General features: G+C 46.7%; 6 protein-coding genes across 7 annotated transcripts; 4 read left to right on the forward strand and 2 right to left on the reverse strand.

Moving 5' to 3' along the window:
- Nucleotides 1-195: 195 nt before the first annotated feature.
- Nucleotides 196-5667, reverse strand: LOC128303356 (uncharacterized). Its single transcript, XM_053040287.1, has 8 exons — nucleotides 5566-5667; nucleotides 2677-5486; nucleotides 2399-2609; nucleotides 2264-2331; nucleotides 1539-2195; nucleotides 996-1474; nucleotides 612-931; nucleotides 196-521 (listed from the first exon to the last, which is right to left on the reverse strand). The coding sequence occupies exons 1-8, from the start codon at nucleotides 5665-5667 to the stop codon at nucleotides 288-290; spliced, it is 4881 nt and encodes a 1626-aa protein (XP_052896247.1). The 3' UTR covers nucleotides 196-287.
- A 485-nt stretch (nucleotides 5668-6152) lies between these two features.
- On the forward strand, nucleotides 6153-8640 carry LOC128301581 (NEDD8-conjugating enzyme Ubc12). 2 transcript variants are annotated; one of them, XM_053038140.1, is made up of 5 exons: nucleotides 6179-6267; nucleotides 6385-6661; nucleotides 6734-6867; nucleotides 6935-7102; nucleotides 7283-8640. In XM_053038140.1, exons 2-5 carry the CDS (start codon nucleotides 6553-6555, stop codon nucleotides 7421-7423), a joined length of 552 nt encoding a protein of 183 aa, XP_052894100.1. In that variant the 5' UTR covers nucleotides 6179-6267; nucleotides 6385-6552; the 3' UTR covers nucleotides 7424-8640. The 2 variants fall into 2 exon arrangements, with proteins under 2 accessions (XP_052894099.1, XP_052894100.1); XM_053038139.1 differs by having other exon boundaries at nucleotides 6153-6661.
- A 499-nt stretch (nucleotides 8641-9139) lies between these two features.
- Nucleotides 9140-11932, forward strand: LOC128302979 (cilia- and flagella-associated protein 52). Its single transcript, XM_053039830.1, has 5 exons — nucleotides 9140-9203; nucleotides 9280-10163; nucleotides 10241-10419; nucleotides 10491-11319; nucleotides 11480-11932. Exons 1-5 carry the CDS (start codon nucleotides 9140-9142, stop codon nucleotides 11930-11932), a joined length of 2409 nt encoding a protein of 802 aa, XP_052895790.1.
- Nucleotides 11933-12003: 71 nt separating this feature from the next.
- LOC128302426 (putative serine protease F56F10.1) lies at nucleotides 12004-13916 on the reverse strand. The gene is made up of 2 exons (XM_053039248.1): nucleotides 12570-13916; nucleotides 12004-12506 (listed from the first exon to the last, which is right to left on the reverse strand). The coding sequence occupies exons 1-2, from the start codon at nucleotides 13678-13680 to the stop codon at nucleotides 12094-12096; spliced, it is 1524 nt and encodes a 507-aa protein (XP_052895208.1). The 5' UTR covers nucleotides 13681-13916; the 3' UTR covers nucleotides 12004-12093.
- Nucleotides 13917-16599: 2683 nt separating this feature from the next.
- LOC128305692 (guanine nucleotide-binding protein subunit beta-1-like) lies at nucleotides 16600-21563 on the forward strand. Its single transcript, XM_053043269.1, has 3 exons — nucleotides 16600-16890; nucleotides 16990-18372; nucleotides 18557-21563. Exon 3 carries the CDS (start codon nucleotides 18626-18628, stop codon nucleotides 19646-19648), a length of 1023 nt encoding a protein of 340 aa, XP_052899229.1. The 5' UTR covers nucleotides 16600-16890; nucleotides 16990-18372; nucleotides 18557-18625; the 3' UTR covers nucleotides 19649-21563.
- Nucleotides 21564-24238: 2675 nt separating this feature from the next.
- LOC128305813 (guanine nucleotide-binding protein subunit beta-1) lies at nucleotides 24239-25415 on the forward strand. The gene has a single exon (XM_053043426.1). It carries the CDS (start codon nucleotides 24239-24241, stop codon nucleotides 25259-25261), a length of 1023 nt encoding a protein of 340 aa, XP_052899386.1. The 3' UTR covers nucleotides 25262-25415.
- Nucleotides 25416-25705: the final 290 nt, after the last annotated feature.

Below are 25705 nucleotides of genomic sequence, written 5' to 3' on the forward strand. Positions count from 1 at the left end.
CCGACCCGCTCGGTTATGAATAATGCAATTTTCATCGAAACAAACGTTGTTTTCCTCACGAGCGCAGTCGAGATGAAGCCTTTGACAGCAGCGCTTTGTTTACAATGCGTGGTTGACGATGTTCACCGATCCAGCTCGGTTTGTTGCCTTTTCACTGGTGGTTTACAAATTTAAATTTGAATTGAAAAGGGGCAGAGTAACTTTTATTTAATCATTTAATCATACCTCTACGACGTGTTGTTCCCGAAAGTGGATTTTCAGATAATTCACCACAACTTCAACACAACTCAAGTCCTCATTCGTACGATTTCTGCATTGGCTAAGCGCACGATACGGTTGAAATCAGTTTTGGTGTACGAACGCCAGAAATTTGACCTCGACCAAATTAATGCTGAGTAATTTGGGCTTTGCACACCGTGAAATAATCTAGCTATTGCACGTCCCGTAAAGTTATTTTCCGGATAGCGACAGATTGTCGTGCGAATGTCCGCTATCAGCTGCTCGTCCGTTGTATCGTCCGGCTGGTGTAGAAAAGACACAAAAAAAGCATTCGTTCTCACAATTTAGCGAACAACATGGTCAAAAAGGTTACATTAGCTGATGATACTTACCTCCGGGATGATTTCTATATTTTCCTTGCTAATATCAGTCGTAAAATATCTCCTCACGATCGTTTTCAACTTCTCCGACGGTCCGGTGGGACAATCCACTCTACTTATTGGACCGATAGTGTTAAAACATACCGAGTTTAATGCTTCCGAAATGTACTGAAGTTGAGCTAGCTGAGTACGCTCCTGTCGGGTAACACGTTCGTAAAGCCCATCTAGTGCGTGGTCCAATTCTTCGTCCGTTAAATCGCCAGGAGCACGAATTCGAAATCCGAGATCAAAGAACACCACCGATAATGGTGATCGTTTGCGAATATTGTTTACTGCAAGCAAAATTGAGAATAAAAAATTCGTCTTCCAGAAGATAAACAGTCCGTCCATTAATACCTGTAGTCCATTCCAGATTCTTCAACTGATATTTGACCACTCCGCTGTCCCAACCGATGGCGGATGCTACATCAATGACTGGAAACTCAATAACAGTTGAGGTGGCATGCGAAATGCCACGTTTCAGATCGAGCGCAAATGCCAACGCCAGGGGGGCACATTCTTTCGCCGCCTGGCGCAATGATCGTGCACCACCATACGACATTACCTTGCACATGGTGTAGGCCGGACTGAGTGCCTTTATGTAGCGTTGATCATCCAGCTCCAGGTAGCACAGAAAGGTCGCAATGTTTTCTTCTGGGATATCTAACTGCTGCACGGTAGCTTCTGTTGAAAAGCATATTTCGTGCCCCGGGCACAAACGTTTCCGAGGAACAGCTGGCATTGTCCCATCGTTCGGCGTAATCTCTTCGAAGCTTGCGTCCCAATCGATACCGTTAACTGCCTTCAACTCCTCATGCAAATCTTGGGCAAGGTGTCTGTAAAGATAACAAAATCATGGAAGTAGCTGATCTTTGTAAGCCGAACCGAAGTACCACCAACTTATTCTTGAGTATCTTTGCACATGCGCACGGTACGAAGATTTTTTGCAGCAGCTTCCTGATCACGTGGCGATCGATAGAGTTCGCGTAAATGAATCGGCGCAGCTCGTTTCGATCGTTGCCCTTACTGTCGAGAAACAGATGGCAGTGGGATAGCAATCCGTCGCGTCCAGCACGACCCACCTCTTGCACGTAGCTTTCAAAGTTTTTCGGCATGTTGTAGTGAATGATGGCACGAATGTCCGCCTTGTTAATACCCATACCGAACGCGATCGTGGCCACAACTATTCGCAGCTCCCCGCTCATGAATGCGTTCTGTATCGTGCGACGGCGCGATGCTGCCATGCCGGCATGATACGGTTCGGCGACGTAGTTTAACCGCTTGCGCTTGTGCGCGTTTGCTTCGGCCGCAGCGCGGGCTGCATCCTGGAAGCAGGTGCGTACGAACGATGCCACCCGTTCGCAGTCATCTCGCCGCGTGCAATACACAATGATTGATTGAAGTGAATTAAATCGTTCCGATTGAAGCAGTTCTACCAGCGCCACATCGCGATTAGCGTCACGTGAAACAGTCAGCAGCAGATTGTCGGGAAGTGGTATATCGCTAATTATTCCCCGCAGTCCGTCCGGTATCGAAAGATGAGAAACGATACTTTGTCTGGAAAGAAAGTCACGATCTCATGTTGCATTTTCTTATTCCACCCGGCACGTCGTTTCTCTACTTGCCTCGTTTGAACGGTGGCCGTTGCGGTAAGCCCTAAAATCGTTTTAACGCCAAGCTTTTCTTTTAAAACCTGACGAAAATAATATTGCATTAAAGATGGATTGTAAAGGATACGTTTTCTCGCGAGTTTCACCCACCTTGCAAATCATCAAATAGCTGGGACGAAAATTGTGACTCCACTGGGACACACAGTGAGCTTCATCGATACAGGCAAACGCTATCGGCGGAAGCTGCCGCAGCAACGAACCGAAACCAGTCGATTTCTCACCCGATACGACCGCTTCCGGAGAGATCAGAAGAATGTCTACTTCGCCGGCGCTTATCGCTTGCATCGTTTGTTCACGGATCCTAAAGCACAAACACGCATATATAAGAAACAATCGCCTAGGAGTAATATTTCGTCACATTCGCATACTTAGGCGTCTGATTTGTGTGTAGACAGTGAGCATTGAGAAAATCGGGCATTCCGTGCACCTGATCCTCCATCAGGGACACGAGTGGAGATATCACCAGCGTAATGCAGTTGCGCTTTCGACGATAAAGGTACGCTGGAAGTTGGTAGCAAAGCGATTTACCCGCTCCTGTGCTGAGCGTCACAAGTGTGGACATTCCACAGAGCACACGCATTACGGCCCGTTCCTGACCATGGCGGAAATTTTTGTGACCAAACATGTGCAAAGCATCGAACACTTCCGAAGGCGTCAATGGGAGCTCACCGTCCGGTTGCTGACCGTAAAGCGGTTCTATCGCACCCTTGAACCCACCCGAAACGGTCGCTTCCAGAAGTTTGGATTGTTTGAGAAAATCTTCCGGTATTTTATGGCCAATATATGTCAATTTCGAAGGTTCATTCTCGGCTTGCTTAATTTTCTTTTCCTCTTCAAATTCATCTTCCAACCCTGCCGGATCTATTGGGTCTTCCTTGCCGTCCTCCTTGTGTAAGGAATCCGTCATTAGGTCTTCCTCGTCTTCCTTCCAAGTAGGATTTGCAACCGGTGGTAGGCTTTCGATACGATTCGAGTGCACCACTACTGTTTGCGATTTGGCCATTGCTTCCGCTTCTTCGAGCGTAGGGAAGGCGGAATCTTCGATCGTATCCTCGTCGTACGGGAGCAACTTGTCCTCAGCTGGTTTCTTGCATTGAAACGCCATATGACCAGAGCCACCACACTGAAAGCACATCAGTACCCCGCCATCACAACCGCGCATGTCCATGTCAGGACCGCTCAGGGCAGCGATCTTTTTGGCCTTCCATTGCGATTTTTTGTACCGGCTGTAGTTGATCGTTTTCTTGCCCTTGACGAACACTTTCTTTCGCAAGTCGACGCGAACGAAATTCTCATTCTGCTTGCCGGCTGCCAGCTTTTTGCGCAGTGCCTTATCATTGCCGCTCATCGTAGAAGCATCCAACCGACCAGAGGATCCGGCGATTGCAGAACCTCCCGTGGTACCCACAATGAAATTGTTTGCAATTTTTGCATCTCGCACCAGTTCATTAATATCGACTCGTGGAATGCTTTTCAGTCGATCAAGCCCGAACTCGGGTACGTATTCTTGGGGTTCGTCAGGGACAGCGATGTCCTCCTCCTCCAACTTGATCTTACGCTGTGCGAGTTGTTTCGGTTTTCTGCCTCGGGCGACAGGTTTGGATGAACCGGGACTCAGCTTCGGTGAAATGACCTTTGAGGTTTTAACCGTCCGCCGTACCCGTTTTGTTTGTTTCTTCGGAAGTTTCGGTTGCTTTGGTGGTGAACGTTTCTTCGGTTCATCCTCTTGCTCGGACTCATGCTCTTCATGATCCTTCTCGATCTTCTGTTCCTTATAATCGGGATCTTTATCCGCATCATCAGATGAGAATCCTTGCTCAGGCTCGGGTTCCATGCCTTCCGAAGTAGCATCTGTATAGTTGGCTACTTTTCTGGCGTTCGTGCGTTTTGGCCGAGCCCGCGGGACAACAACAGTTTTTGCTTTTTCTGTAAGCCTTTTTGCGATTTGTTTCGATTTGATTTTAGAAACCTTTTTATTAACTCCCCGTTTCTTTGTCACTTGTTTTGCCACCTCATTTTTCTCTGTCACAACCGCTTTCGGGTCCAGATTTTCTAGGTCCTTATTTTGCTTCGGGTTCACCTGTTCCGGATTACCCGAAGGTTTTGTTTCCTTTTCCACGCGTGTTTCTTCCGTGCTTCGGTTGATGGTAGTAAAGATTTTACGCTTTTTAGCAATGTGCAACATCCCGGGGGACTTTTTCGTAGATTCGTCTTCGGAGTTTTCTATTACTCCATCCGAATCCGACTGCATAACTGCATCGTACGCAGTGTATTGAACGCCGGTTTCAACTGGCAACGATTTTGGCGACGATTCCACGCCGCTTTTCTCCGTAACACTTAACGACGACATACCGAAGCTTGTCGCCGATGACAACGAGGCTAGATTTACATTTCGCAATCCAAAATTAGTGGTAGTCGTAGTACGGTCACTGTTAGCGCTAATAACAGAATTGCCACTTTCTGCTGAACCTCCTGATTGCCGATTTAGCCACCGTTCGTCGAGCTGATTAATCGGTTCGCTTACGGTAGGAACCAATGGTGGTGCAGAAAGCTTATCTTCCACTTTCGACACATTACATTCCAACTCCTTCGACTTGGCCATTAGTAGCGTTTCTAGGTCAGGAAGTACGATCTTGCTTCCATTCCCATTGAGCCCGGTTGAGCTACTTTGTGATGAAAGTCCGAGCGAATTTCGTGATACCGATTTACGGGGATTGCGTTTGGGTATTAACAAGCTGGATTGTGACTTCAGTTGGATTCCTTTAAGTGTTACCGGTTTTGGTGACGCCGCAACGTCTTCTTTTTTCGTTTTAGCGGCTATTTGAACACTTTTACGACTTTTCTCACCCTGCCAAGCGATCAAATTGTGCTGCTCGATCTTTTCGGCTTCAAAATTTGAGTCGGATCTGGTACTAGCGATCGGTTTCGTAAGCAAGCTGGTCATCGAGGAGTTTCCTTCCGACACTGCGCTATCGTTAAAAATTGTACCGGAGAGTAACGAGGCTGTAAGGTCACCTGGCTCTTGCGAAAAACTAGACTCCTGGGACATTAATGATCCGTCGAAATCGTCATCATCATCCAGCGCTTCTAGTAGGGTGTTCTTCAGAAGAGTCGTTTTCAGCTGGTAGTACATTTTGTACGAATTTTTAATCTCGCTAGGTGAATCGCGAATATCCAGCTACAAAAAAGGTACATACACACGTTTGTATTAGAGCGTATTTTAGATGGTATCTTTACCATTAACTTTTGCCATTTACCTTCGACGGAATTCGGCCATATTTTTTCTTGAACTCTTTTTCCCATTGCTTTACCCGGTACTTGCACTTTTGGTACTTTGCCCGAAATACCTGATCTTCCATTATGTTACCTCCACAAACATGAACTATTATCACGATAAGCGTAACTTTTGGCTTAAACGTTTAAGAACAAACGAATAAATTCTGGAAACGTTGCAATTTTTCCTGCTTATACAATCCGTGTGATCTGATTCCGTTTGGCGCGAAACGGCAACCAAAACAAAACAAACCAGAGAGAATTGAGAGTGCGGATTAAGCCGCGTCTACACAATACTCTCTCTCTCTCTCTTGAAACAAATGCCAAACGCACCTGAAATCGATTAATCGACTAACAATCGATTCCAAAATCCAAGCCTTTTTACAATAACAAAAGACGATTTAATAGGTGTTAAAATTGCGATTACAATTAAAAATAATAGCTTTAAATTCATAATCCATTTTCATTGAAGAAATAAACGTTTCCAACCGTTGGGTGATGTTCTTTCCACGTCAAGTCTTGAGCGTCGTAGCATAAACATCAATGGACTGCGTAGCTGTCACAACAAATATGGCTATTTAGCAGAACGCTAGCAAAATAGTGAAAATATTATCTAAAAATTCGTAAATATACGCGTTTTTAAATTTGTTTCGTGTATTACAGAACAAAGCAGGTGCTAACAGCGTGTACGGACAAGTGAATTGCACAGCCATTCCGACCCGGTGGCTTGTAAGAGAATTCACTGTAACCGTGTGTATTCCGTTTCTACTTCCCATGAATTGACCCTCTTGTTGTATGCGAAGTGTTACGACGGAAGTAGCAGGAGCACCCGAAAACCACCAACAACAAAGCGATCGAACCAGCAGGTTTTACCTTCACGGGAATCCGTGGTTTGAGAAGCTGTTGCACCGTGTTACTGTCCGTTGCATTAATTACCGTCCTGTCGTTAGTAAGCCAAACCATCACCAGCGATGATTAAACTATTCTCCCTCAAACAACAAAAGAAAGATGGTGAAGCAACACCGAAGGCCGGAGGACAGAAGAAAACTTTCACTGCTGCACAGCTGCGAATCACTAAAGGTTTGTTTGAATTGCCGATACCTGGAGACAAATGATTTAAAGCATAATACGACCATCTACGTGATTCGTTAGATATCAATGAGCTAAACCTTCCGAAGACGTGTGCCACCGAATTCCCGGACCCGGACGATTTGCTGAACTTCAAGCTTATCATCTGTCCGGATGAGGGCTTCTATAAGGGGGGTCGATTCGTGTTCAACTTTAAGGTTTGTAACCAGTCGCGTAATACTGCGGCATGTTTGTAAACAATCCGTCCGTTTTTTTTTTGTTAAGGTTGGACCAAACTACCCTCACGAACCTCCGAAGGTCAAGTGTGAAACCCAGGTCTACCATCCAAACATAGACCTTGAGGGTAACGTGTGCTTGAACATTCTACGCGAAGACTGGAAACCGGTACTAACGATTAACTCGATCGTATATGGATTGCAGTACTTGTTCTTGGTAAGTAGAAAAAAAGCTTGCAGCTCTACTGCGTAATCGGAACTGGTGCCAAAAGTTCAAACACGATCTTTGAACCCTGCATTGTGTATATGTACGGCGATATTCGCCAAAGTTGTGCTTGGATCACAGGTAGTGTTCGCTTGTACTGAATATTGTCGATGCTCGATCTTACCCTATTAGGAACCGAATCCGGAGGATCCGCTCAACCGGGAAGCTGCTGAAGTGTTGCAAACCAATCGACGCCTGTTTGAGCACAATGTTTTCAAAGCGATGCGCGGCAACTATATTGGCGCGACGTACTTCCAGCGCTGTCTCAAGTGATATATAAATTCGAAATTAACCCTTACATGTTGCGTTTATTTAATTATTCTTACGATTGGTGGGCGCTATTATATAGACTTTAATTATAATTAAAAATGCCACGAACAAGCATGGTTGCGAGTCGAAAGCCCGGAACGCGTTGGAAAGACAAACTCCCTGAATGCAAATACAGCCCTAAATAACAGAGAACCGAGATCCAGAATATTCACAGCAATAGAGACCCATTAATGCACCACATTGCAAAGATGTAGTAACAAAAAAGCAGATACAAGGAAGATGAGTTGCGTAAGGATACAACACACACATAAAAGCCGTTCGTTTGCATCAGAAGGAAGCTGCAGGTTTGGCCTTGTAGATTGTGATGAAATTTCTACCGACAGACAGTAGAGAGTGTGAGGAGTGAACTATACAGGAACTGGAGCGAGAGAAGGGAGAGCACCTTGTTTAGATAGCGAAAAGGCACAAGATGCAGCTCAAAGCAAATACACTGGGAAAACCATTCGCTGTTAATGGTAAGTAGCTTGGAAAAATCGAGAGGAAAACCGTAGAGAACACAGAATCACTCACATACGACACGTCTTATCTGTACATTATCTGTCTGGAAGTTGTGTGTGCATGCGTGCGTTTGTTCTATCGACGGTACACGTCGGAAACTGCGGACGGCGATGCTGTCCTTGCTTGCACAGCTTGGGTCAGTTGATTAAAGGCACAATTTCTTAGAGTTTCGTGAAGGATGAATGAGCATGCTCCAAAAAAAAAAAGGCGAAGTGAACCTCTACGGAGTGGTATCGTCGACAGAAGAAAAACATGGTATATAGCTGGAGTTACTCTTTAGTGATAATAACGAAGATTGTGTCCCATTCTCATACCTAGAGTTAGTGGCTAATCGTGAACGATAGTATAGAGATTCAAATTGTCTAATAAACACTTAGCAAAAGGGCAGGATGTTTCGCAATCCTCGTTATACTCTTTGAGTTGATAGTGACTGCCATTGTTGAGACACTGCTCCAAAGCGATCTTTAACATTGCCATTTGCCAATTGGTTTATCTAAATTACAAAGCAAACACACCTTACAAATACAATATTGAAAAAATATTAGAACATGAAATCCGATCGCTCCCAAATGAATGCAAATAACAGCAAACAAAAAAGCAAACAAACCTTGGCATAAACAATACATAGGATAATGAACAAAAAAACAGAAAATAAACGATGAAAACAGGAAATTAATTTATACTATCAGAGCTATTTATTATAACATCATTAGCATATAGAAATTCGATCTTAAGTTCGCATATTTATAGTAATGTTCAAGTATGATGGCCTTATCAATTTTATCTGGAACCGAATCGTCGTAAAATTGTACTCTGTTTCCATTCAGAACTGTTTTTCTTTTTTTTCCACCTCGTAACTAATATGCATAATTTTACATAAAGGACGTACAAATATCGATAAAACCACTTGTTGCGTGCGCTTGGACGTAATTCCTTCACCGAGCGATGGAAAACAATCTAGACAGGGGGGTGTTGCCAGGCCAACCTGTAGCATTGGCAACCATCGGTAACTATGTAAGCTGGTTTCACAACAACCAGCCTGCAGCTAAACGTAGTTTGTACACTAAAAATTGCACAGTCTTCTCATTGGTTGTAGGTGCTACGGATTGCAGTGCGCCAAAAAAAAAAGTTCCAATCGTCGTTGCATTCTAATCTCGCAAGATGTCTGTCGAAGAACCAACGGAAATGATGAACCTGGAGCCATCCGCAATCATTGGATTCGACGGTAGTGTAAAGAATTTGTATTTGTTGCTAAAATTAATAATTACTGATGCATTTTTTGTTGTTTTACTTTCCCCTAGGACACGTTGTGTGCGGACTTCGAGTGCATCCCGATCAGCGTCATCTAGTGTTTCCGCTGGGAAATGAAATATCAATCTACGAGTGCGCTACGAACAAGCAATCATTCTTGCGGGGCCATACGAACACCATCTCTACGCTGGACATTTCCACCAGCGGCCGGATGGTTGCGTCGGGTCAATCGAATCATATGGGCTTTCGGGCGTTTGTGATCGTGTGGGATTGGGAAACGCGGAAGGAAATCTCCCGACACGAGCTGCATCGCGTACGGGTGCAATCGTTGTGTTTTTCTTCGAACGATCAATTTCTGGTCAGTCTCGGCGGCAAGGACTGTGGGTCCATCATTGTGTGGGATATTGAGCAACGGACGGCGATTTGCGGTACGATCGCCACAAAAGAAACGACCGGCGAAGCGACAAAGGTGGCCAGCTTGAACAAGCGTTTTACGACGTTCGTCTCCGGTGGCGATCAGAATTTGCGCGTGTGGAACATTGATCGGGAGCGTAAGCGACTCACCGTGCAGGACGTGGCCGTGGGAAAGCTGCGAAGAGAATTCACCGGAATGCGTATCTCACCGAACGATGACATACTGTACGTTGGAACGATGAGCGGTGATATTGTGAAGATTAATCTCAACTGCAATCCAAACCCGAGCGATCCGTCGCAGGACAAAATGCCCGTACTGCTGGGGTGTTTCGGGAAACACAATGCTAAAAAACCACCAGGGAAAGATTGTGAAAAATATCACTACGGTGTGCGTGATTTGTTGCTACTGCCGGATGGAAAGCTTATTATCGGTGCCGGGGACGGAACGATCGATATGGTGCAGGAGCGTAATTGCAACTTTAAGAACTATCGCGGTCCAACGTGGCCTGAGCTAAAATCCGTAAGCATATCGCACTGTGTGGAGTACGATTTGAAGAAGATATCATTTAACATGCTTATTTCCCATTTTCATTTCAGCTTCAATATACGAAGATTGATGGTGTGATCACATCGCTTCAGATTCGCAATGGAAAAACCCTTTTGATTGGTACGAACGGTTGCGAGATTTACTCGCTAGAGTTGGCAAACTTTTCGTCCAGTTTGCGGCTACTTAAAACCTGTCACACGAATGCCGTCTATGATATAGCATTTCCTTAGTAAGTAGATCCATTTTACGGGGTCCGTATAACCATGGACCTTCACGATTATTTTTCCACATTTTTTGCAGCAACTTCTCGCTAGTGTTTGCTACGGCCAGCCACGAATCCATTCGTATTTGGTCTACGTCTAAAATGCAGGAACTTTTGCGCATTGTGGTGCCCAACTTTGCCTCCTCGTCGATCGTATTCAGCCGCGATGGAAAGAGCATTATTTCCGCGTGGAACGATGGTGTGATTCGTGCCTTTACACCACTGACCGGTAAGTTGATTTATGCCATACCGAATGCGCACAACAAGGGTTGCTCATCGGTGGCAGTTACTAGCAACGGTAAGATTGTGGTCAGCGGTGGCATTGAAGGGCAGGTGCGCGTATGGAAGATCGATCCGTACGTACAGAGTTTGATCGGCGTACTGAAGGAGCATTACGGTCCGATTGAATCTGTACACATCAACAACTACGACACGGAGGTGGTCTCAGCGTCACGGGATGGATCGTGCGTTATTTGGGATCTGATACGGCTCACCCGGAAGCACGTAATCTTTGCGCACACCCAATTCATTGCTGCTCAGTATTTTCCGACCGGTGTACAGATATTGACTGCCGGTTCGGATAAGCTTATCGGTTACTGGGAAGCGTACGATGGCAGTTTGGTGCGCGAGGTGGAAGGATCAAAATCGGGACCGATCAATGCGATCGACATGAATATGATGGGCGAGTACTTTGTTTCGGCCGGTACGGATCAGATTGTGCGTCTGTGGAACTATCAGCTCGGTGTGGAGGTTGCTGTTGGCATAGGACATGCAAGTGCCATCACGTCCGCACGCTACAGCCCGAACGGGAAGTTTCTGGTGACTGGTTCCAGCGATGGAGGTATCTTCGTTTGGAAAGTTCCGGAGGTGAGTGCATTTTATGTAATATTTTTCCGCTTTTCACGCGGTATCGATCTGCCCCTTTCAGCGTTTTTTTTTTGCATACAAGGGATTAATTTTAATCCATGTGATGTAACACGTTTTGTTGACGCAACACCACGGTTCTATTCACTTACCGTTTTTGCAGAAGTTCCACATTAAAATACCCGACGATATTTCGAAGCCCATCAACGACGAACAGCCTACGACTAGAGCGTTGAAGCCACCGACACCGACTACCACCGTAAATAAACCACTCAAAAGTTCATCCTCACAAGCAGCGGCTTCGCGCGATGCATCACGAAAAACGACTCCACTGTCGTCCGGTGCGCGTGTTATCAGCATACCCGGAGCAGCACGCAACAACGAGGATATTCGTGTGCATGCTTCTGGAAAGTCTAGTCGCTCGAGCCAAATTGCCGAATGTCCAGCGATCGACCCGAACGCCCAGCCGACAATCGATCCGTGCGTTGATACAGCTTCCTTAGCTGATGGTGATCCGGAGCAGTGGGAAACACGCTCGCAACATTCCACTGGAAGCCAGAATCGTCTTTCGGAACAATCACCTTTCGCGAATTCAGGAGAGAAAGGTTCCAAATGAACCTCTATTGGGGCTCAACGGAATCTTAAGGGATGAAATCGACCGAAACAAATTATGATTGTAAAAGAGTATCGTTTTTACAACAGTTTCCATGTATTTTGTAGGATTTTCGCTTTTACAAAACAAGCTTTTTTCTTGTGGTAACATTATGAATTCCACTTTTACATTGCCAGGAGATTCGTAATAAAGGTATCGATTTCCAAGCGGGCTTGTTTCAGCTCCGGCGGATCACTGTCCTTCGGTTCGTACATGTTCGCACAGTGCGCGGTACCGTCGATCAGAATGGTTGGCATATGAATGTCGTTGCTTTCCGTCAGGCCCAGCCGATGCCAGGGATCGATGTTTCCATGAACGTACAGGACATTGGTGGTAGCTGGATCAAGCCCACCGTAAATGGTGTTCGTGCGGTAGACGCCCCGTGCGAGTGATTGCGAACCAAACCGTGCCCCGTACACATCGACGCATTGGCGAATAAAGAACTCTACTGGAAAGCGATCCCCAAACACTAGGCTGACATTATTGGACGTCTGGTAGAAGCCGAATTCGTTGCACGTTTGGTAAGTCCATTGCCGTGCTAGAGTGAAAATGTACGTTCATATTATGCTGTTTTCTTACCCACTTTCAGAATAATTCTTACCTCCGGTGGCTCCAGTAGATTCCCACGAAGTATTTCTTAACTCCTGTACAGATTTATCGTACACATAATCCAGACAGGTCATGTTAGACAACTGCAACAGCATCAAGTTCACCTCTGCTAGCCGGCTGACCGGTGCCCCTATGCTCTGGTTCACCATTACGTCGCACACCTCATCGATTGTCACAGAACTATGCGGACTGTTGTCCTTGTTGTACTGCACCACATCAGCAAAATTGCTCGCAATTACCTCGAACAAGCTAGCAATGTCTAGTGGATTTGCGATCGATTTTTCAACCGGATCACACAGCTTGAATTTATCGTTCAGCGTGCGCTGTCCGATCATGTGTTTGAGCAGTGTTTCCACCTGCTGGAAAGCACTTTGTACCGCATCAACGCATTCCGTTGAGTAGCGGGCAAGCGAACGGGTGACGGTGTCGTAATACTCGGCAAAATCAATCTTAGCTAGCAACGGACCACTCGAACTGATAGATCCATGCACTAGGGTAGGATACTTTTCTCTTAGCCATGCAGCAAGAGAACCAGGATAAGAACCACCGAAAGCGATCCAACGGTTTTGATGTGGCTGCAGTTGATACTTTTCGTTCATGGCCACGATGAAATATGCCAGATCGGCGAGTGCCTGTTCCGAGGTTAGGTATGCGAGGTTGCTCGTTGAGAGATCCTCCGTCGGATGACTTTTGCCGTAGTACCGATGCTCGAGCTGGAAGCACAGGGCACCGTGCGCTTTTGCGTAATGGATCCATGCACCCTGGTGCATCCAACGTGCCGTCGCCTCACCTTCACCACCAATCATGAGAAACACGGGCGCATTGGAATCGGATGCGTTGAAGAACTCGTCGTTAACGTAGTACCTCTGCTTCCATGTCGCTGCGTTTGTAGGATCGTTGTGATCAAGTTGTTGCTCGAACCACTGATCGGGAAATGCCCGGAGCCCCGCAGTATATAACCCTGCATCCTCCTTCACACGACTCGGCGCATCGGTTTGAAACATTTTGCCACGCCAAAATCTACGCAACCCATAAACTCCGCCATCTCCGGACAATAGGATGACGTATAGGAGAACTAAATTGATAAAGGATTTGTTAGCCATTTTGCAAATGGTTTGAGCAGCATACACGGGATGCTGTATGGCACTGGACAAAGTTAGTGAAATGGGAACACGTTAGAAATGCACTGACGTAAAGAGAGAATCGGTTGACCGGATTCCATGTGCTTCGAATAACAACTGCAAGTTGTTCTGTCCGCCAAGCGCTGTTTTAAACAAATCCCTACGCTGATAACTATTATCAATTTTCTCTTTCTCTCTCACATTGACCCTGCGCTGCTACCGCGACCAACAGGCTAATCGAATTTGTACGCGACCGACCAGCCCTTGCAGTTTGTTGCCCTTTGCTTCCTATTTGTCCCCTCGTTATGCCTAGAATGGGAAGATATACAGGCAGTCCCCGAGATACGCTTTTATAGCGGACCGCTATAACCCGGGAAAAATCCGCGTATCTCGAATTTCCGCGTAAGTCGAATCCTTCCACAGCGTCGACTTTCTTCTCTGCATTTAATTTATGCAGCGAATCAGGCGATTTTTAGAAAGATTACATTAAAATAAGTTAAAAACAAATGTTTTATGTGACATAAAAGGTATTTTCGACCAATTTTTCACCATTTTGCTTAAATGTTGTGCTATAAACTAGCTCAGCTGTTTCCGAAGTCGGCGTATAAGAGGAACCGCGTACCCCGGGGACTGCCTGTATTCTTGTGGGAGGACAGCTTTTTTAGATAACGTAACGATAACGAATTACCGAATGATTTATTTTTTTACTTTTTCTGATATTCTAAGTTCAGAGTCTTTAACTAGCCTGTGTATAAGAAACAATAAAAAAGCAATAAACTGTGGATTACTTACAACTATATTAACGATTTCAAAAAGGGCTCGTTCAATTATTACGTAACGCAAAAACTATCAATTCTCGACCCCCTCCCCCCTATTGTAACAATACGTAACACTGGACGCAACCCCTCCATTAATTACGTAACATTTCGTTGACCCACCCCTCCACCCCTTGTTTAAAAAAATTACATTTTCTTAAGTAATCTATATAATTCCAACGTATTTCGACATACAAACAAAACGTACGAAACGATAAAAACAAACTGATTACTCAGGCCAGGTTGACTTGCTTGATCGTTGCTAATAATTTGAAGCGATTTTTGAAACATTTTTCAATCTATACAGCTACGATTATGCATATTTTCAGGCTGTCCGTATCTTTCACCAAATTAATTTGTATCATTGTATCATGTACCAAGTTAACTAATCCAAGGCTGGATAGATTCTGTATAAAGATATCAATTTCTGGAAAACGCTTCGAATACAAGTCCTCAATCTGCTCAAATTCCAAACGTAGGACTATAACTACATTTGTTGGTGAAGTAGATTTAATGAATAATTTTCAATTGAACGAAGCTGGGAGTATATAGAACTTATATCGCTCTAGTACTCACATACGTCTCTGAGACAAGGACTTTGTCCAATACTGACGAAACCCTCTAAGCCGCGTTCGAGAGGAAGACGATCAGAAGGATTTTTGGCCCCCTGTGTGTGTGGAAGGACATTGAAGGAGCCGCTACGGCGAGCTTACTGTCGTACAGTGGATTAGACTCGCCAGGCTCCGATGGGATGGTCACGTCATGAAAATCATACCGAACGATGCAGCCCGTAAAGTCCTTATAGGTCGTCCACATAGACAAAGAAGGCGTAGTATGCCCAAATTAAGATGCAGTTATTGCGTTGATGCGTCCACCAGAAATGCCGTGGTAATGGATTGGCAGTAGACGGCGCACGACCGTGGGCGGTTTAGAGGGCTTCTGCAGCTGACCGAGAAGCGCCGGAAAATTGAAAACTCAAACCCATTTTTATCATGGAACATCAGAAATTTAGAATGTCAATAAACAAATTAATTTGGTTAGGAAAAAATGGTTAAATTGAATTGATAAGCATCGTAAAATTCAGTACCATCAAAATCAACTATTTTAGCTGGAATGCTATCTTCAAACACGGACATATGAGCTCCCATGATGTTGCCACACGTTCTAATTGTTGAAAGTTGATCATTGTACCGTGCATAAGCGTACTAGCACTGAATAATTTTGAATAATGAACTGATGCATAATTAATGATTGCATGAAGTTCTTTAGTGGATTACTTTGATGCATAATTCTGAGACAGGTCAGAGCTCAAGTTAATAGTAAGTTTGATGAGTCGACGATCCTTGCAATGTGACAATGGATGCAAACTGGATCCACTACTACACATCGGAATTCAAAATCACCATTTAAGTGGACACCAGAAGTAATCTATGGGTTGGTATCAGAAGATACCAAGAAAATTTGACCTTTAAACAATCGACAAGTAGATAGATAACATGGAATCGATATAAAAATCCCTTAAATAAGCAAATTTTTCATACAGAGCATATGAAGCGGAAAACTAAGTATAATCTTATTATATACTTATTATTATTACTTATTATATATTATACTTATTATTAATCTTACGTAACATAAATACCCCCCCCCCCCCCCCCCCCCCCCCTATCAGCGTTATTTAATATTTGAATGAGTCCAAATGTATTTTTACTGGACAAATTGGCAGCAGATTTTTAAAATTTAATACAAAAGTGTTGGATGCCCGCACGGAAGAACGAAAGAGAAGATCAAACGAAAGTAAAATGACCTGCAAGTGAGAAAGAGAGAAAGAAAAGCTTTCGTCGTTGACAATCGCCTACCATCGCCAAAGCAACGAAACGTCCAGTACTACCTTTCCCTATATACCTTTCGGTCAGATGCTTGACGTTTCATCGACTTTGGTAGAAAGAGAGTACCACAGCTTGCAGATGGTACGGCTGGACCATAGGAACAAGGGAGAAAGATAGCTATTCCCCGCAGTTCTCTAGTCCGAGCTCGACGCGCACATATGCCAATGGCAATTGAGAGTGGCTTAAAAAAGTCCGTACAATATAAAATTGGAAAAGATTCCCCATTCCAAGGCAAACCTGTGTGTAATCGTCGTGTTTTTCGTGCGTGCGTGCATAGAGTAATTGGTGTTCACAAAAAACGGAACGGGAAAGTAAGGCAGCGTGTGTAAAATAGTGTTCCGCTGCGCACACACCCTTGCCCGTTTGCTTCTGGACTGGAGTAACACTGCAAGGGCGAAACCCCGTTGCGCGACCATTATTCATCATCCGTTCACGCATCCCACGGTTTGATAAGGGTGATCCACAGGAGAAGCTACCATCCCGACGAGGTACGGCTATCACGGCGGACATGGTGTCTGTCGTGTGTGGTTTGGAAAAATATAACCGAACGCGCATATCAAATCTTGTGATCTCTAAACTCATTCCAGAATCCAGCAACCCCGCTAGCTATATATTTTGCGAAGCATAAGTCATCGGCGCGTTATCATCCGCAAACACGACGAGAAACAAACCGAGCGCAGAGGGCGGTTGTGCGCCCGAAAGTGGAAAGTCGTTGCAATCGCACACACAAACACTCGTCCGCTGTTCGGTTGGAGAAGAACACCAACGGTTTACAATACAACACCACGGGTGCGCGCTCGGTGTCGTCATCTCCGTCGTCGAAGACGTCGAGAAAAAGTGTAGCTGGACGTACGGAACCAAACCCCGCCACACATAGCCACACGGCGAGTCTCTGTGATCACGATTTTGGCCGTGTTTTTCCAGCCTACTACGTTCGTTGCTTACGAGTAGATCGAGGAAGGAAACACAGCGGCGCAACAGCATCAAAACCACCCCCTCATTCCGACACAAGAGGGTAGTTGCAATCGTTGGGAAAATAACCATTGTCCTAGTTCCTGTCCTCGGGAACTCTGGAGCATTTAGAATAAAATTGTAACCCTCCCAAGTTGCGTGAGTGTGTGTGTGTGCGTGCGTGTCTGTTAAATAATCTCCCACGGCATCGTTGTGTGGCAAAAAGTAAATCGAATAATCGGCATTGAAGATAGTGATGAAGTGTGATACGGTGTAAGGGTGTGTGCTGCGCTAGAAGTTTAGTCAGTGCGCGCGGCTAGGGTTTAATAATTGACTCGCGTGAAGAGCAGCGCGCGTGCGAGTGTGTGTAGGTGTACGAGGGTGCAAGTGCGTTGGTGTGCGTGTATAAGGGTGAGTGTGTGCGTTCGCATCCGCTCGCGCGGATATAGTACACACAGGTCGGCACTGCTGCATCCTATTGGAGGGTGGCAAGTGCACCCGAAAACCCCCTCCTGAGTGAGACTGAGAGTTTATGCTGGGGCAATATATAGTAGAGAAACCGACGATCACTAGATTAGCGCCATTACGCGCATTTTGAGGGTGAGCTCCCCCTTTTCTTTGCTGTTAAGCACACATACGCAAGCTAAGGGTGTGTACAGTGCGTGTGTCGCTGTTTTTTGTCTGTTTCATTCCATCTCACTCGCGAATAGTGGAGTTCGTGGAGGCAATTGAGAGCAGCAACGGTTTAATTGATCCGCGCACCGAGGGGGGAACCTAACGTGATCAGCTCGTTTGCTTACTAAGCCCTGTGTGTGAGTGCGTGCGTGCTTAAGTTGATCATCATCTTCTTCGTCATCAACCCCTGTCAGGTTACCCTGGAGAGCATCGTAGCAAAGCAAACATCATCTAAGCAAGGTGAAAGAGGGTGATTACACAGTGTGTGGGAGCGAGAAAAAGCAAGTGAAAAGTGAGAAAGATATTGTACTGGGCAGGAACGAGCAGGTAGATCGGGGTTTAAGGTATGTTTGGTGGCTGGAGTGCTGGCGGGTGATGTTCTAGCAGCATCTCCAGCTTGCGATATGATGATCATCTGAATACAATGGCTGGCTGACGATCTTATGTGCATTATATTTTTCATTTCCATGCCCCCCGCCGTCCACCTTGCTCATCCTTCTCAACCCACCCCTCTACACCTCGGAGCAGCTGTGAGTGACGGCAAGAGCGTGCGAATATCGATCGACAGGCACAGCACAACGCGAGTTAAGTCATACAATGAATGAAATCGAAGCACTGCGCCAAGAGGCGGAAACGATGAAGAATGCGATCCGGGACGCAAGGAAAGCGGTCTGCGATACTTCCATCCTGCAGGCCACCGCACAGTTGGAAGCGGTTGGCAGGATTCAGCTCCGTACGAGACGTACCCTGCGGGGACATTTAGCGAAGATCTACGCCATGCACTGGGGGAACGATTCGAGGTATCTAGTGTCGGCCTCCCAGGACGGGAAGTTGATCGTGTGGGACTCACACACCACCAACAAGGTGCACGCGATCCCGCTCCGTTCGTCCTGGGTGATGACGTGCGCGTATGCACCGTCGGGCAACTTTGTCGCCTGCGGCGGTCTGGACAACATCTGCTCGATCTACAACCTGAAGACGCGCGAGGGAAACGTACGCATCGCAAGGGAGCTGGGTGGACATACGGGATATCTGTCGTGCTGTCGGTTCCTGGACGATAACCAGATCGTGACGAGTTCGGGCGATATGTCCTGTGCGCTTTGGGACATTGAGACGGGTCAGCAGTCGACATCATTCCAGGGTCATACGGGCGACGTGATGGCGCTGTCGTTGGCACCGCAGGGTAAAACGTTCGTGTCCGGTGCGTGCGATGCGAAGGCGAAACTGTGGGACATTCGGGAGGGCCAGTGCAAGCAGACATTCCCGGGACACGAGAGCGATATCAATGCGGTAGCATTCTTCCCGAATGGATTTGCGTTTGCGACCGGTTCGGATGATGCCACCTGTCGGCTGTTCGATATCCGGGCCGACCAGGAGCTGGCGATGTACTCGCACGACAACATCATCTGCGGTATCACGTCCGTGGCGTTCTCAAAGTCGGGTCGGTTGTTGTTGGCAGGGTACGATGACTTCAATTGTAATGTGTGGGACACTATGAAGGCGGAACGGGCCGGCATCCTGGCCGGGCACGATAACCGAGTGTCCTGCTTAGGGGTGACAGAGAATGGAATGGCCGTGGCGACCGGCTCCTGGGACTCGTTCTTGCGCGTGTGGAACTAATCGTGGCACTGTCGCGTTCAAGAAGAAAGCATGCGTTGTCTCTACTGATCAGACCAAGAGATCGCACACAGGGGGGTTGTCATCGTTGCGGCAAAAACCGTTCGTTAACACGTTCAGCGCCGTGTCAAAAATCGCAATAGTTACCGTGAGGCAGCTGTCAAAGCTTACTTGGCTTTTTGTGTAGCACATCACCCATTTTTGGGTGATACGCCCAGGCGGTAACCATTGGCAGCACCCAAATATGGGTGATGCGGCGCTGAACGTGTTAAAAGCTTACTTTTCATATTTTTTATTACCATTCCCTTCCTGTTCATATCCGTTGTACGATATAATTTTGTTTAAGGATTACACCGTTAGCTGCTGACTTTTAATAGAAACCCGCAAGAGAGTTGCAATCAGCGGCTTCGTTATTCACGGTGTGTATTGATTACACTACTCAACAAAAACAGCAGCACACACTGTACACCGTATGGGTAGTGCTAGCGAACGACAGAGGGCGCCACCAAGCAACGCATACACAAAAGGGGAAATTTCAAATCGAAAAGTACGCTGATAAACCGATCCAAACGATACGGTTTCAGGAAGGGAAAAATAGTTTCTGCATTAAGTTTCCAGATAAAACCCGCGTGCACTTGCAGGTGTTTTAGTGGTTCGTAAATAATGGAACGGGCAAGAGGGGATGCACAACACAAAACCTGTTAACTTTACCGCGCGAAATGGTGGGGTTGTTTTTAAATTGGAAAGAGTAAGCTGTATTTTTTATGCAATTTGCGTACACCTGTATTATCCCATCTTGATGTTTATTTTCTTTTTTTTTCGTTTCGTTCGACTCCCATTTTCGCTGAAGCTTTCGAACGATGGGGAGGTCGCGAATGTCTCACGTTAACACGTTAATGAGCGTATTGTGAATTAGCAAGGAGAAAAAAAAACCCTAATGAGAAAAACGCATCCTAAGTACGTGTACGGCGTTGTGTTTTTAGGTTTAGTATTTAAGTTTTATTCATTTGGCCTTTTGGGGGCTTCAGTTCATGTTGCATCGGGAGGGGAACCGCGCATGTATTCCATAAAAGTTGTCTTCCCGGACATGCGAAGGTAAAGAAGCGGCGAGCAGAAGGCACACAGAGAGGTAGAGCTCAGCCCGGCTTACGAACATCGATTGGCATAGACTATTATTATAATTATTATACTAAAGAATCAAATCTTTGTTAATCCTAGGATGTGTAGTAATGAATGCGCAGAGTTTGTGGCAACTAAAAAGGTATATTTATGACATGCAAAAGTATCGGGTGAAAACAGATATGCAAATTTAAAAAAACATATAAAAGTACACAAAATAATGTAGGATCTCCAGGAATGGATGGGACGAACGTTGAGTTCAAATAAATTGGTTCAAAACGAAAGATAATGCAGAACGTAAATAGAAACACCCTAAGCAAACTGTTTACAATACTTTTTTTTGACAATAGTAATGATTCAGGTTAGTTAAAACCGAGTTGGTCCACAAATCCCAGCAGGCGTACCCAACGTACAGCAATAATTGAATACAGTAGTAGTGATGGACGTTACTTCTCCACAAGTACAGGGGTAGTCGGCAGTAGTAGCAGGGAACAAATTGGAAACAATGGAAGTTGCATATACACCTAGTAGCCGATCCCGAAGCAAAGAAAGCCGACCAAGAAATGCCCGGCCAGATAGAATGGACGCACACAAAACACTGTGTTGTATGTTGTTTTAAGTAGTTTACCAACCATAAGCCCATCTTGCACTAGCCAAATTCCATATTCAAGATGGTGTGTCATCGTGTCGTTAGGAACCGTATTGTAATGAATGGGTTGCTGTTTAAGCTAAATTGCGGATTTCTTGTTACGTGCAAATCGTCTAAATTCATGAATAAAGTCTCATATGTGTATATCTATGACCAATAGCAAATTGGATAGTTTTCGAACCCCAGTTTTCAAATATTCTGCTGCCCCGACCTAGTTAAATCTTCAACAGGTGTTTACAACAATCCCCGGCTGGTACATGGCCGGCTACCATTGACGATGGGGTTGGATTTGAAATGACAGTTGGATGTTCGGGACTCGCATCAATTTCAGATCGTACAACGCATCATGGAATTAAAACCCCTTTTCTGGTAAGATTTAGATAAAAATAATTTAATTGCATTAATATTCGACTGCTAAAATGCAGGTTGAAAGGAATAAATCGGTTTATACAAAATATACCAAACACTATATGCTTCAAACCACCAGCAACAGCATAATTACCCACACCGCAAGGGAAAAATCGCGAGAGTGACAACCAGGACCGCCCTATTTCATCCGTTTTCGCTCTGAATTCCCTTTCAATGGGAATTTATTTTTTGTAATTTCATCTGTGAAAAGAAAAATGTCTGCGAGGAAAATTTTTGGGAGCAGAAATTGGAGCAAGCGCAACACAAACCCGCGGGAGAACGAAGAATGATGAGATTTTCGGCACACACAAAAAAAGCTCACGGAAAAGCTGTCGTCATCGGCTGGGCTGGTTGCGTATTGGTCTGTTCCAGCGGGTGGTCTTGTGAGAGACATTGAAAAGTGAGAGTGCGAGAGAAAGAGCGAGAGAGAGAGCAAAGGAAAATCTCCAACGTTGGAAAACCCGTCGTACTAAGGCAGCACCCAGTTGCTCGGGGAGTGTTTCGTTTTTTTACTGAGTCACGGAAAAGTCGCAACCACGGTACCGCGGACGAGAAAATTGCAATATTCCATCGTATAATGTGCATCCAGCAACCGAATAGTGTATGAAAATCGGCCGGACCGTAGTGCAGTGTAAGGGTGGGTGTTATCTGGCCGAAAAATGGCCAAACGAGGCGCGTGGAATGTGATTTGCAAAAGCACCATCCCCGTACAGTACAGGCTGATGGAAAATTTTCCTTCCGAGCGCCCAGGGTCTTCCGCGTGTGTGTGTGTCTGTGCGCGCGTGTGTTGTAATTGAATCTTTTCCCACCACAAGGGGTGTTGGTTGGTGATAGGTTTTGCAGGAATGAAATGAAAAGATTAGTGTGCCATGGATTGTAATGTAGAAATGGTCAAGCGAGCGCATTTGGCCAGCATAATAATGGCTGTCATGGCTGATTTCATTTGCCCCCTTTTTTTTGCTGGCACGCCCTGAGGGATGCAGGGGTTTTCGCCTTCCAGCTCGGAACGGTCTCACATCGAGTCGACCCTGATTGACCGACAGATTTTGCTCAGAGCAAACCTCGTGTGGCAGTTTCGAGTTGGAGGAAAACCCTGCAGCACCAAGAAAAATGTCCATCGTTTTGTCAGGTGTTGTTAACAGTAGTAGCAGGGCTTGCATTATGGTGAGGGCTAGTACACCGAACATCATAAATCAGTGCTAATGCGAACGCAGCGAATAGTTCGCACTTTGTTCATGGATGTTTAGCGAAAATCGATCCGTGTTGGCCCTCCCCTATATGCGGTCCGAAAATGGAGTGCGATTGGTGTTTGGTGAATGAAGTAGTGATGGTTTTTAGCAATGAAAAAAAAAATTCCTTCCATTACAGTCGGTTAGATAAATATTAGTTAAGGAATATAAAAGAACAGTTTCGCTGCGAGGAGAAAACGAAAGAAGTGTGCAAAGGTGACCAAGAAAGCAGCTTATTTTTTGCACGGAGTGAGAGCAGTTCGGTCGGTTTCTCGGGGCAGCAGAAAACTGCAGATAATCGATAAATTGCTAGTGCTAGTGGCTGCTTGACGAGTGCGAGCGTGTGAAAACGGTGAAGCGAAGCGTGTGTGAGAGAGGGTGAGAATTTTCATCTGCTCACGCTCTCTCATCCCGACGACGGATAGGACGACGAGGGCGACGGTTTTTCACGCACCACGAAGATCAGCTCCAGTGCGAGAGCTCTAGCCGCGGTAGAAGGTGTGCGAGAAGTGAGGAGGGGCTAGGCGAGGGCAATTAAGTGGCTTCCTTACCTCCCCCCGAGCCTCACATGCAACCCAGCAGTACGTGCTGCTGCTGCTGCTATCATTTCGCTCCGACGCCGTCATCGTCGATGCCGCTGTGACATGCGTGAGCTCGCAGTGTCGTGAGACGTGAGAGCGTGTGAGCGAGCGAGAGCGTGTAACAGCTCGTAGTAAGAAGGTGCAGAAGAAGCGGAAAAACCGCGTGTGCGAGCAAGCTAGCACGAAAAGGGATCGTCTGCGTGTGTGCGTGTATATGTGTGTACGTGTGTGCGTGTTTGGTTGTGTGAGCGTGCGGAAAAAGGGAAATTTTTGCATGAGTCGTGACGTTGGTGTCGGTAAAGCCTGGAGTTGTGCTGTTCGCCGATTAGGCCGACTCGACTAAGTGAAGAACCGCTTCGTACCGGAACGGAGCTGTTTGCGGTGTGGCTTTGGTGGCGGAGTGGAATTCATCGGATCCATCGGTAGCTCCACCGGCGAGTTTCCCCCGTAGCACCAGCTGCTGCAAACTTCCCTTACGAAGGCTAACCAGCGACCATTCTTAGCATACGCACAGGCTATCGAACGAACCATATCCAGACGACACAGGTAGTAGAGTAACGGCCACAGCAGGAGTCAAACAGTACCGAGAGCTGCCAGAGAGTCAACCATGAACGAATTGGAGGCGCTACGACAGGAGGCGGAAACGCTGAAGAATGCGATCCGGGATGCGCGGAAGGCAGCGTGCGATACGTCGCTCGTCCAGGCGACAAACAATCTCGAGCCGATCGGCCGGATACAGATGCGCACGAGACGCACCCTGCGGGGCCATCTGGCGAAGATCTACGCCATGCACTGGGGCAGCGACTCGCGGAACCTGGTGTCGGCGTCGCAGGACGGCAAGCTGATCGTGTGGGACTCGCACACCACCAACAAGGTGCACGCGATCCCGCTGCGTTCGTCCTGGGTGATGACGTGCGCGTATGCACCGTCGGGCAACTTTGTCGCCTGCGGCGGTCTGGACAACATCTGCTCGATCTACAACCTGAAGACGCGCGAGGGTAATGTGCGTGTGTCGCGCGAGCTTCCGGGGCACACGGGCTATCTGTCGTGCTGCCGGTTCCTGGACGACAACCAGATCGTGACCAGCTCGGGCGACATGTCCTGCGGGCTGTGGGACATTGAGACCGGCCAGCAGTGTACCTCGTTCCTTGGGCACACGGGCGATGTGATGGCACTGTCACTGTCGCCGCAGTGCCGGGTGTTTGTGTCCGGTGCGTGCGACGCCTCGGCGAAGCTGTGGGACATCCGGGAGGGCCAGTGCAAGCAGACGTTCCCGGGGCACGAGAGCGATATCAATGCGGTCACCTTCTTCCCGAACGGACACGCCTTTGCGACGGGTTCGGACGATGCCACCTGTCGGCTGTTCGACATCCGGGCCGACCAGGAGCTGGCGATGTACTCGCACGACAACATCATCTGCGGCATCACGTCCGTGGCGTTCTCAAAGTCGGGCCGACTGCTGTTGGCAGGGTACGATGACTTCAACTGCAACGTCTGGGACACGCTGAAGGCAGAACGGGCCGGCATCCTGGCCGGACACGACAACCGGGTGTCCTGCTTAGGCGTGACGGAGAACGGTATGGCCGTGGCGACCGGCTCCTGGGACTCGTTCCTGCGCGTGTGGAACTAAATTTCGTGCTTCGAAAGGACCATCCGACCATCGACAAAGGGCGGGCAGCCATCACTTTCGGGGTAGTTCCCCCCCGTAAGCAGTAGTGCGTTGAGGTAGTTACAACTGTTTTCCGCACAGACCAGCCATACACATACACAACCGGTTCGAGAATCACCAGAAATGTGCGGTGTGTTACCAAATACTATACTCTCCAATGGAAAGTACCCGCGCGCCAACTCTGTTTTTTGCTAAAGATGGGTTATTGTTTTACGCTAGCAAGCTGATTATGTGCAAGCCGATATATACATATAGTACTAAAACTACATTCTTACCATATTCTCACCGGTGATCGCCTTTCGTTGGTAGATGTGCAACTTCTGGACCGCGATGTCCACGCAGAATGACATGCCCATGGAGGCTACATTCCACAATGGGCTTCAACGTTTTTCTGCCGACTCTCTC

This window comes from Anopheles moucheti, chromosome 3 (genome assembly GCF_943734755.1).
Source record: "Anopheles moucheti chromosome 3, idAnoMoucSN_F20_07, whole genome shotgun sequence".
Taxonomy (NCBI): Eukaryota; Metazoa; Arthropoda; class Insecta; order Diptera; family Culicidae; genus Anopheles; species Anopheles moucheti.